At 41.0% G+C, this 13097-nt stretch overlaps 1 protein-coding gene across 1 annotated transcript in view; it reads right to left on the bottom strand.

The window, feature by feature from the left end:
* Window positions 1-13097, bottom strand: part of bahcc1b (BAH domain and coiled-coil containing 1b) — a 152476-nt gene that overhangs the window by 32328 nt on the left and 107051 nt on the right. The window contains exons 11-14 of the mRNA XM_056470163.1: window positions 10073-10861; window positions 1815-1972; window positions 1070-1206; window positions 604-711 (exon numbers count right to left, since the gene is read on the bottom strand). Coding sequence (XP_056326138.1) covers window positions 604-711; window positions 1070-1206; window positions 1815-1972; window positions 10073-10861 — 1192 coding nt within the window. The remainder of the gene's footprint in view (window positions 1-603; window positions 712-1069; window positions 1207-1814; window positions 1973-10072; window positions 10862-13097) is intronic.

Below are 13097 nucleotides of genomic sequence, written 5' to 3' on the forward strand. Positions count from 1 at the left end.
TCTCAAAAACTACTGGTCCAACAGACATCAATCAAAATTTAGATCGTGCAATATGTATTCACCCAGAGAATGATCACACAAACATGCTTCTCTGGCTTTCAATGAGGGAGGAGGAGTGGTCGTTTGAGTGTACGGAAGAGCGGAAAGTGTACAGAACACGGTTAGTATATGTTATGCCATTTAATGAATGCTCTAATTTTTGAGGCTTCAGTTATTGTTGGGGTACTCTTTTAAAACCGGAAGCCTAAATAGCATATATTGAAATATATATCATTATTGTTCAATATGGAAAATAATTTTCGCGATTGCATTTTTGCCATATTGTTCAGCCCTAAGTATAATATAGCACTGTTACTGTAAGTTTACAATTAGTATTTATTTAATCACTTATTTTTAAAAATTGTGATCTGCCAGGCGAACAATCACAAGTCTAAAAGTTCACAAATATAGTAGGGTAGATGAAGTTCTCATTAAATTGAATCACAATATAAAACACATTTCTACTGAGGAAAGTCAGTTGTACTTCATTCATGCCAGCGCATCCCTCACAAATACATGGATACACGAAGCAAGTACAAAACAAGTACAAAAGGAAACACTCACTTGACTTTTTTAGGGGCATCAGTGGGTATAGGGGGTGCCGATGTGGACTTGCGCTTGCGTGGCCTTCCAGGTCCTCGACGAGCCGGACTGCGTGCGGTCTCTTCTTTCCTGTAAACACAAACACGCACACACACATACAGCCTGTCAATCACTCTAATTCACACTAATGATGTTGAATGGAACGAAACACTAAGCCATCTTAATTGTTAGAGTGGACTAGAGGAAAGACTTAAGCACAGCTCAGGCTTATGCAAAGAGGGCTCAGCACACACTGGGTGGTCTCAGCAGAGCGTTGCGAGGGGACTGAGAAAGAGCTAGAGAAAGACTGAGAGTGTGTGCGTGCTAAAAGATCGAAAAGAGAGTTCGATCTCTCCATGCATGTGCGCAAATGGCTTTTGAAAGGTGTGCAGAGTGCATTTCTATGTGGAGGGTGTGTATTTGTGAAAGTGGTCTGCGGTTTGCTCACTGGTGGTCATGTTTTCTCTGTAGCTTGGCCAGCTCCCTCTGTTTTTCCTTGTAGCGCCGCTGCAGTTCTGCCAGCCGCACACGCATCGCTAGCTCCTCCCGGTCCAGCGTTTCCATGGTAGCCTTAACAGGACACACCTACACATGGAACAAATAATCTCAGTTAACAGCGTCTAAATGCCTGTCAACACTGTGTCATTCTGGCTGATCTGCTTTTTTATTGAAGAACACAACCGGAGTTCTTTTAAATAATGTTCACAATGATCTTTTCCATACACTGAAAGCATTTACTTGCTTTCTGAAAATGTCTGAAGAACACCAACAGTTTTTTTTATTGATTCATACACTGTAAAAAATGTTACAGTAAAAAAGTTTCCCTTTTACACTAAAATACTGTTAAAGTTATACTTTTTAAAAGTGAATAAAGGTTATTGCACAGTTTACAGTGAAAAAAGCGAAAATGACCAATCCCATACCAAATGATGGACTTCGTATTGCTGTATTTACTGCTAACTGAAACGCTGAAAACACTGGATCATAAATTGCTGTGTTTGTGTTTTGCTAAGTCATAGTACAATTTGGTTTTATTTCAATTAAACTTGGAGCCTTAAACTGAAATCATGTATTTTTGAGCAGAATACTTATTTCATTTTCACAGGAGAGAAACTAGACTACTATAAAAATGTACAACAAACAGTACAAGCAAGTCAACATATAGAGTATAAATGAAAATGAGTTAAGTTTACCGGTTCAGAGCGAGGCGTCCACTTGCACTTCTTGCGCAGATTGAGTATTCTGCGAAGAGGCGGGGTTGAGTCTGCTGGTATAGGCGGAGCCAGCTCTAAAGCCCGGGCGGCAGCTAGGGTTGCCAAACTTTGGAGATCAAAGGTCAACATGTCTTCATCTGCACAGAATAAGAAGAAATTAAGACATTAAAGGATACATCACATCATCTCCACTTGTATGAGGTATATGCACACCTAGTGTTTCTTCCCATACCAATAAACTTCCGGTGAACGATTAATGTGGCTTTTTTCAATTTCATGTGGTCCCTTTTACAGCATCGATGTTGTAATTTAAATAAAACACAATCAGTTAAATAGACTTGGGCATTCATTTAGTTGTTCAAGCGTAAAAAAAGATGATAAGCCATTTACACGCACGCGCCTGTCAGGATCAGCTAGCACTGGCTAGCACTGAAACTCCATTGAAATAATGGGATAAGATACATTTATATTTTAAAGACATGGCGTGGAAAAAAAAATTTATTTAATGCAGTGCTTTTTGTACATTCGGAGACCCACTTTAAATCCTTTATGAATCAGGCAGTGAAGAAGTGAAGTTTCAAAGAAAACAGACCTTAAACGCGATGATTTTGTAACCACATACAGTTCACCAGAAGCGTTTAACCCAGGTTACTGAAAAATTTGCAAGTCCTTCTGCATACTTCTGCATATACACTATTACAATGCCAGAAGAGAAAGATACAGGAAGATATCTGTCTAGGACAAGGATGTCCAATCCTATTCCTCAAAATCTAACTTCCTGAAGAATTTGGCTCCAACAAGCAACCCTGGGAGTTTCTAATAATCCTCAAGATCCTGATTAACTGGTGCAGATGTGTTTAATGAGATTTGAAGCAAATCTGAACTTGATTTAAAAACAAAGCGCAAACTCCAAGGTGCAATTATTAAAGCGATAGTTTGTTCAGAAATGAATTTTCCATCATCATATACATATCTTTATGTTATTCCAAGATTGTATGACTTTCTTTCTACTGCAGTACACAACATGATATTTTTGTGTGTGAAAAGAGATTTCAGAATTCCAGTGAACATAAAACACTTTAGTTTTCTTTTGTGTTCTGCAGAAGAAAAAACTAAAGTCAATTATAACCGAATCTCAATGAACAAAATATTGATATATAAATTATATAAAGGGCGACATGGTGGCTCAGTGGTTAGCACTGTCACCTCACAGCAAGAAGGATTGCTGGTTCAAGCCCCGGCTGGGTCAGTTGGCTTTTCTGTGTGGCATTTCGTGCATGTTTTCCCTGTGTTGGCGTGGGTTTCCTCCAGGTGCTCCGGTTTCCCACACAGTCCAAAGACATGCGCTATAGGTGAATTGATTAAACTATAAAGGTCATAGTGTATGTGTGTGAATGAGAGTGTATGGGTGTTTCCCAGTGATGGGTTGCAGCTGGAAAAGCATACGCTGCATAAAGCATATGCTGGATAAGTTGGTGGTTCATTCCACTGTGGCGTAATGTACCTATTGGGTATACTCTCATGTTTTCTGACCATTTTCAAATGTGTTTTGAGTGCATTTAGCAGGAATCACCGGAGACAGATGTTAATAACAGATGCAAACAGAGGCCTGTGCTTCTCCATGTATATTCAAAAGTGACCTAGCAAAACAGACATCCAGTCTGTCCCAGAAGATGTAAGCGGAAAAACCTGTAAAGGCGCAAAAATAAAAAGAGAGTGGAAGAGAGAGAGAGAGAGACAGAGAGAGAGAGAGAGAGAGAAAGAGGAAAGCCTCAAACGGTACAAAGCCGCCTCTAAGCACGCCGCTGTTTCCTGACAGCACTTTGTGCTTTCAGAGGCTGAATGAGCAATGATGATAGCTATTAACCAGAGAGCTTATCTCTGTACATGAGGCTTAGATGCCAGGAGCCATGTTACAGAGAGAAAGAGAGAGAGCGAGGGAGAGAGAGAGATGAAGAAGGGCGAATTCTCAACATTTATCACTGTCATTAGGGCAGGCCACATGCTCAGTCTCCACTCAGCCAATGAGGCTTGAATATTCATGACAGCCAGAGCTGGCCTGGGGATACTGAGAAGACTGCATGAGTGTGTATGTGTGAGTGTCTGTGTCTGTGTTAGCGGGCGTCCGTGGCTCGCTATTCTGTTTTGTCATGGCAAGGCAGGGGCACAGTATGCGATCGGCGAGGAGAGAGACTGAATAGGGGGGAAAGTGGGAGGCAGGGAGGGGAGAGAGGCAATAAGAAGTAAAGTGTTTATTGAGCTATCTATTTATTCGCAAACATCCCCTCATTACTAACATGGAAAGAATCCAATTTTCTCCTCCGAGGGGAAAAGCGCGGTGCACGAGCAGACCTGCGCGCAGAGGCCAGAGAGCAGGAGATCAAAACCAAGAGAGAGGACAGGAGAAGAGGAGGGAGAAAACGGTGAATCTTGAAAAAAAGTCAGATCTCATTCACTACAAATTTAAAAGGAAAAATTATTATATGTATTTTTTAAAATGAAGCCTATTTTGGGGATCATTAGGTTTTGAATTATTTTTAACCTTAACACTAAGCGCTTATGTCACGAGAGGCTGAAAACACAGCAAGATGTAACAGTCGAAGGGACCTGTCTAACACATTTACAAAAATGACTTGTGTGAACAAAGTAAGAGTTTCTTTTTGCTCTAACATTTTATTCTTCACCGCATTACTCTCAAAGGTGATTCTCATTATAAACCATGACATGAAAATTGCTGTAGTTTATATATATATATATATAAAGTATACATATACGGTACAGTGCTCAGCATAATTGAGTACACCCCATGTTGAAAATGAATATTTTTATCCATTTCTCAGTAATTATAAGCAATGTATTTTGGTGGATTTAAACAAAACAGATTTATTAAACAGATATATTTATTAAAATCATATTTTAGTCACCAAACATACTTAAAAATTGAAAGATAGCACAATTAAATTCAAGCTAAATATTGCAAAAAAAAACATTAAAACCTACAAAAATTCAACAATTTTTTTTTGTTATATTTTTGCTTCTCTTGATTTTTCCTCTTTTTTAAATTTGTATTTAATATTTTTCTATAACATATTAATTTGGCTGTACTAGTTTTTGGACCGTTATCGTAAGTTATTTTGTCAGATAAGCTCCAGATTTAGCTTCAGTACTGACTAATCTAATGTATATGCACAAATATAATATTGTATAGCGTCCTATTTAAAATATGAATTTAAAATATGGATTTGTGAGGGGTCTACTTATATATTCTGAGCACTGTACGATTAGTTTTAATTTCCATTAATATTAATTAAATACTTAAATTACTAAATATCCAGAAAAAACCTACTTTACTCCTTTTTCAAGATGTAAAATATGTCTTTTGTGTCTCCAGAATGTGTCTGTAAAGTTTCAGCTCAAAACACCCATCAGATTATTTATTTTACCTTTCAGTATATTGGAATTTTCTGCTCTGAACACACTGTAGCTGTTTTTGTTACCTGTGCCTTTAATGCTAGTTCACCCCATCTACCATTCCCACATGCCTGTCAGAGTGTGCCTCAATCTCCGGCTGCGTCAGATAAACAGCACAGTGACAAACATGAAGGAAGCTGATCTCGTGTAACGTTTGTGAGTAATACTACAGTATGAGCTTTCTCAATGATTATTTGATGTACTTGCTGTGGTGTTAATTCAGGCCTTTCTGCAACGATGAGTCACACACAATGTCATTACAAAGTAACGACAAATGATACATGTTAATATCCACTGATGTATGGATATCCTTACGTTAATGTACAAAATAACCTGATTTAACATCCACAAACCAGGATTGAAGCATCTTCTTTTATAATTGCATTGACATGCGACTGTGGTGATTAGTGAAGATGGTAAAATCGCTGTAACTCATTAGAAGCATGCACTGTTTTAAAACATTTTAAACTGGAAAAACTCATTCTTGATCATATTTGATGATGATTGATGATCACAGAGAGCTGAACAGATCTTTTAATTCAGGTTGCTGTGCGCATGGCCTGTCTTGTTGATATGATCATATGCATTAATACGGAGACATGTTAATACACAGCTGTCTATCAGTTCGGTGGGCGAGGAAGCCACACTCCTACGTCACATTGTGGTGGGCCTCAAAATGGGAGGGATTTGGATCCTATTTTAACGTCAGGAAATTTATATCACCCCAATATGACTGTGGACACACTATACCTGCACACAGTTCTGTCCAAACAGCTTCCAAAAGATGATTGGACATATGCCTAAAAAAGGGAGGGGGATGTGAATGACAGGTTGTACCTGCTTTAATAATAATTATAACTGCATGAAGAAAATCTCTCAGCTGAAACGGAAAGTGAGTGAAACAAGTGAAGAAACAGAAAAAGAAAGAAAGAAAGCAGAGGAAGACTGGATTTGTGGTCTGGGAGGGTCTTCAGTTTCCCACCTGGCTAAAATCATTGTGCCACTTTTAGCCCTGTGGTGGTCTTTTTGAAATCGATGCCCATCGCCCCTACTGTAATGAGAGCGGTGGGGTCTGGAGCCATGGAACGGCACATGGATAGAGTGATAAAATGAAAACAAGTCGCACAAGAGGGATGGAAAGCTGAGGCTTAAAAAAGAAATGAAAATGAGAGAGGGAAGGAGAGAAGAGAGATAACACTCTCTGAGAGCATTTAGCCTAGAGAGAGATCTGTGGAAAAAAAGAGCAGTAACACAGTGGTATCACTGACCAATCAATAACAACTACCAACAATACTTCAAAGAACCTCTCAAAATCTATATAATTTTATCACGTTATTTGTCTGTACTTCACAATGCCCAGAACACCGCAAGGAATGTTAGCAGAGCACCCGAGACGTCTGCCATAGATAAGGATGCTTGAAATCAAATCTGTAAATCACTGAAGAGTAAACCCAATCACATATAAAATCTTTAGCTGGCGAGAGACCGGGCCCTGACAGCCCGCGTGGCCACCTCACCTCCAGTTCTTTAATAATTCAACGGCGGGTGTGTTTATTGATGACTTCTCCTCCGCTGCAAAGAGCTTCATCATATTCTCTTATTAGTCCCTTTAGTGCAGCTTGCTAAGACAAGAATTACACAGCAGATTACATCCCTATAATAATATGGGTGGAAAATGCGCACACTCACACACGCATACAGCTAAAAGGACGCACAGCGTCAAATGTGGTTAGATTTTTTTTTCCCTGTGCAGTGTGTGTATTGGGGATTTCTCAGCTGCTAGAGAATGCTGGCGTAAATAAAAACATCCTTTGGCAGGGAGACCCTAAACGGTCCCTGGAAAAGCAACAAGCCTTTAAAACAGCACTCACAACAATGGGGCCTAATTAGCCGACAAAAGCACTGTCGTCCTGAGAGGAAAAAGATCAGCTGTTTTTACTATTTCATCAACTTCGCACTGAGGGACTCTGAGAGCTGTGGGAAAGCGCTGGGGCTTTTTTCCATCTAAAATGAGGCTTATAAAAGTGATCAAACAGGTTTGAGGAGCAGGGGCAGGGGAGCCGTCCCTCAGGAAGACTGAGTGGACACAGTCCAATACGGCAGACCCGGGGGGAACTAGCTATCATTAGAGCTGCCTTTTAAGACAGGCTAAAGCCCTTTAAAAACACAGCCCCCTCCTCAGTGCTCCGTCTTAGTCTCTCCCACAGGAAGTTCTGAGCCCCAAAAGGCCGGGAAGCATTTGATCTGTAGGCAGGAAAAGAAGGCAGAAGCACAAGCTAGCACACAGTCGAGTGAGTGTGTGTGTGTGTGTGTGTGTGTGTGTGTGTGTGTGTGTGCGTGTGTGTGCGTGTGTGTGTGTGTGTGTGTGTGTGTTTGTGTGTGTGTGTGTGTGTGTTCCAATGAAAGTGGAAAGCTGGACGGTCAGCTGAGAGTTAGCGTTTGTGTGTATTTCGGTGTGTGTCTGCACACATTGTCAGGATGGCGGTATTGGGGAGGTGGTGGGGGAGCTTTGTTATCTTTCCTTCACACAAAGCCTGGAGATCTGGTTGGACTGAAAACCCTATTTTTTGCACCTCTTTTTATGCTGAAAAAAAATGAAAGCCTCTGTCACAGTCTTCCCCTGTTGCCTGTATCACAGAGCTACAAGACCGCTCATGCAAATCACTGATGAGGAATTAAATTGTGTGTGATTGGCTGTGCTTTCTATTGTGAAAGAACAGAATGGCCATATCTCTGGCCTTTTTAACTACCTTTTGTAAACCTGTTGGTGCTGGAAATGCTACAAGATGGACAGCCTTCTGAACCTGTGGGAGTTGATGAGGTGTATGTTGGGAAAAATGAAACTAAATGAAATTGGGGAATAATTAAAGGGCACCTATGGTGAAAAATCTACTTTTCAAGCTCTTTGGACAGTCATAAGTGCAGGTATAGTGTATAGACCGTCATATTGGGGTGATATAAACACACACAGTCCTTTTTTTTCAATTTAACAACATAAAAACGGTGGACCAATTGGTGCGGTTTTCAGACCGACCGCAACTTGACGTAGGAGTGGGGGCCCCCCCCGCCCACTGAATTGTAACGCATATAATCATATCAACAAGACAGGGCGTGCGCAAAGCAACCAGGAATAAAAGGTCAGTTCAGTTTATTACGATCAGCAATCATCATCAAATGTGATCAAGAGTGAGTTTTACAAGATTAAAATGTTTTAAAACAGTGCATGTGTGTAACGAATTAGAGCGATATACTTCAGCTTAACTTTATCACCACAGCCGCGTGTCAGAACAATTATAAAAGAAGATGCTTTAATCCCGGTTTGTGGACGTTAAATCAGGTTTTTTATACATTAACATAACAGATATCCATACAGCAGTGGAGATTAACCTGTATCCTGTCACATTTGCTGTCCAACAAGAGTGCAAAGCTAAAGGAGCGCACTGTCTGTGTGTGTGCGCGTGTCCGCGCTGTGTGTGTGTATCTGCATGTGTGCGTGAACTTTGTAATGACATTGTGTGTGACTCATCGTTGCAACACCACAACAAATGCATCAACCTCATTGGTAAAGTTCTTACTGTAGCATTTCTCACAAACGCTCCATGAGATCTGCTTCCTTTATGTCTGTCTGGGGTCTGAAGCAGCCGAGGGAGGAGATTAAAGTACTGACAGGCACGTGGAAACAGTGGGCATAAAGGACTAGCCTTAAAGGTGCAGTACACATACAGTGTTTGTACCGTATCTCTCAGGATAAACCTTCATGGGTCTATTCAGATAAAATCACGTTGAAAACACGATGCATGCTTCTTCCTTTACCAATTTAAATGAGTTTTTGAACTCGCGATCTCCTGCTGTTTGTTGCTATGGCCACCATCAGCTGTTCCTCACACGCACAGCGTGGTCAATTTTCAAAACAGTTTAACTTTTGCCACTGTGTGGATTATTACTGAATGTGTGTCATTGTTATTACTTGGGGTTAGGTTTAAGATTAGAGTAATATGCTGGAATTTAACTGCATTGCTTCATTGCATTCATGCATTGGACTCTCACATACTCTCTGCCACTTTATAACCGTAGTGGGCATTTCTCTCTGTCTCGCACTGAACGCAGTCGACCAATCACAACAGACTGTGTCATCGGTCCAATCAGCACAGATTAGCTTTGCGCTAAGGCGGGGTTTGGGAACAAATGAATCACTGAAATAATCATATGGGAGTCGTTGGCATAATTTGGTAAAAATAAATGCATATTATAACACAATGAAAGTGTATTTTGACCTTGCATGCATATCAGCCTGTTGTTGGAGACCCCCAAAACCAAAATATGACCTTTTATAATGCAAAATGGGGCTCTTTAGGGCTCCTTGAAAAAAATTCAAAACAAATGTATTCGAGGATCGCAAACAATGTCTCTAACTTATGGTGGGCTTAAAACCTGCAACTTTCAAATAACTACAAACTTGCATTCAGATCTGCCTCCATCCAATCCAATTAACAACAAAAAAGGAAAAAAGATGCATGTAACCATAACCCTGGCCCTTTTGATTAGCTAGAACATTAATAGATGTGCACAAACAGAAATATACTGTAAAGGGCAACTTAAGTCTTTCATTAACCTCATTGTCCTTTACCAGTTACAAAATCTTGAAAATCATTGTACACTTGCATAGAGATTAAAAAATGAGTAACAATCAAGAATTGAACAATGAATAGTCTATATTCACTGACTGATAATCTCAGTATTGTGGGCATGTGTATGCTTGTCCTTACCGTTCTCTCCTGTGTTGTTCCTCTGCTGTTGGGATTGTTCCAACTCTGCCAGTTCACTCAGTAATTCTATGCCATAATTAGGTGCCACTGCGTTCCCCGACACTGGTACAGGGGTTGCCATACGTGCATCTCGTGTAGCACATAGTGCTGCTGCGATGAGCAGCTCCAAACTCCATATGCAGCTCCCAGGATACTGATTCCCCAGATCAGAGGGCACAGGGCAGGGGGAGAACGGTGGAGTGGATGAGTCAGTGGGAGGTGTGCACACATCCTCAGCAGTCCTGTCTAGGTCATGTTTGGTAGGTTCCGCAGACTGTGAATTCTGTGTGGTGGTCAAGGGAACTATCATGGGGACTTGTAGGTCCTTATCCCGCTCATTGTTGTCTTCAGCTGGCGCTGGGCTAACTATTCCACATGTCTGGCTGTTGGGTATCGTGGTTGCTTTGTCTGAAAAGGGGTCTGCAACAGAGGAGTCAGTGGTGGGGCAAAGTGAAGTTTGTGAAAGAGTGGCATCCACCTGCCCCTCATCCACCTTTCCATCTTCTATCACTTCACCCTCCTCCTCTACATCCTCTATTTCCTTGGATATTCTAATGGGAGAGCCGACTCCAGTGTGGCACAAAGGCTCCTCCCCTTTGGGAGAAAGGGGGTGTGGCCGGGGTGCAGGTTCAGCAGGTTCTGCTTGCTCCGCCTCCAAGTCTGCATGCTCAGCCAATTGGACTTCTTGAGGAGAGGGTCCACCTTTGTAACCCATGGCAATGGCAGGGTAAGTGTAGCCAGGAGGGAGATCTACAAGACAAAAATGAGAATAAAACTGATTGAGTGTTTCCATAAACATTGATGTTGGTTTGGGCTCCTCAACCTTGTTTGAAGTCACTCTATTACAAGCATAAAGATTTAACTGCTCCTGAAACACACTTCAGCGCACAGCGAACCAGCAAGCCATTACCATTCATTTGTAATACACATCACAATATGACCTTGTCAGTTAAGGGGCACGGCCCCCTGCCGCTGAAGTGCAGAGAGGGGTGATATATATGCTGTATACAGAAGCATTAGCGACAGTGTGTACCATTCGCTCCGTTTATCTAGTATAACTCACACTCATAATGGAGCCGGCGCCATAAAGGCTATGGCACAGGCATGAGCGAATTTTCCATGAATATTGAATTATGTTCAAGTTGTTATGGATGCAGTGTTTGTGAGAGAGAAAGAGTGCACGGAGGAATGTTTGTGTATAAATTAGTCTTTAAGTGAAAGTGTGTATTCGTCTCGTCTGGCACACGAGTGCAAACAATTGGACAGGGAACATTGCGTGAATGAAAGAGCAAGTATGTGTGTGTGCCTATATGAGATCTGCAGCGTTGCTCGGTATATTGATGACAGCATGGTGTCTTGGTGTGATTGCACAGCCAGTCCTGTCACCTCAGCATTGTGTTATTGATGGTATCCATCCGCCAGATGAATGCGTATCCCTCCGCCAGCCAGCACTCAAGGACCTCTGAAGGATAAGAGAGGCCCTGTCTGCTGTCTCGCTGACCTCCCTACTGTTTTCTGTCTGTCTCTATCGCACCTACCTTGTATGGCAGGCCACTCCCCACAGCATCTGTGCTTTCTTGCACATTCAAATGTGTCACAAATGGATACAATAGTGTAAAGACACAAATACAAAGTGAAAAGGCAGTGCTTGCACTCCTATTCACATGACAGGATGATTGTCTTCAGTAATCAAAGGGCAACAAGTCCTTCAAAAGGCCCTGTGTATCTTATCTGCAACAAAATATCTCTCTCTTCTTTTGACTGTCCCTGTGGTCAGGGTCTTTTTCTATTTGGCCGTCTCCTCTTTTTTTCTTCTCTCCTTCACTTCACTCCCTCTCCCCCAGGGGTTTGTGGAGCCAGACGCGATGGCAAGACCCTAACCTTGAGAATGAAATGAAATGTTCCGGCCTCTTTCCTCTAGTCTCTGTTTTTTATCCTGACGCAAATACGAGGGCATTCGGATAGGAAGGGAGCTAGATGAAAGCACTATTCTGGCTTTATTCTTCATTCTCTTCACCCTTTTTATTAAAGAATCAATTATTACTCCAAATAAACAAGTCCATTGCTTTTTATAGTCTGACTCATGTTAGCATGTGTTCGCATCTTACGAAATGGATGAGGCTTTTATACTTGACGCATTCGCCGTTGTGATATTCTTTAAAACGACAGGGGGCGGTCAAAAGAAACCCACCGTAAAGTCAGACAGATAAACAGAGAAGTAGGAAGTTTGCGAAACTACATCATTATATTAATATTGTTCAAGATTTTTAAACTAATTATTTTTATAAATTATTTTAATGAAGATAAAGATTTTTATAACCATTCAAGATTTTTAAAATTCAAACTTTGATACATCACGTTTTAAAATTTATTAAAATATTAATGACAGAGCATGGGTTAACGTTACTCCACAAGTATATTTTTTATTATGGCAGGACTAAAAGCAAAAAAAATACACTTATATATTCTGTAACAAAACATATTCTGTAATTGTGTATTAAAACCACCCAGGTCTCCACTTTTGCCATGGCCTCTCTTATTGGTTTTAACAAATTTATCCCTCAAGTTTTTCTAAACTTTTTCAAAAACTTTCTTCCTTTCTCAATACTGTTGCAATTTCCAGCCAAGAATTATTGGTCATCTGATTATCATTGTGCACTCCGCCAGCTGATATCATGCCATACGCACCCAAAGCGAACCTCTGCAAACACAGCGATGACATCACATTCGCCGTGCGCACTCAAGCGATCTAGCGAACGCGTCGAGTATAAACCAGGCTTTAGCCCTTCCCCTAACCCCCCTTGTTTTGCTCGTTCAAGTGAAGGGGTAGGGGTGTTCCAATTCTCTTTATCTTAAAGGCGTGGGGCTACAGGGAAGGGCTTGATAGCCCTTGAAACTGAGATTTTACAGGACCACACTCGAAACCAAGAGGTGCTCAAGGAAGCAAAGAGATGTAGAAATTTGTATTTTTTGTCATGTATTATGA

This window comes from Danio aesculapii, chromosome 12, assembly GCF_903798145.1.
Source record: "Danio aesculapii chromosome 12, fDanAes4.1, whole genome shotgun sequence".
NCBI classification, from domain to species: Eukaryota; Metazoa; Chordata; class Actinopteri; order Cypriniformes; family Danionidae; genus Danio; species Danio aesculapii.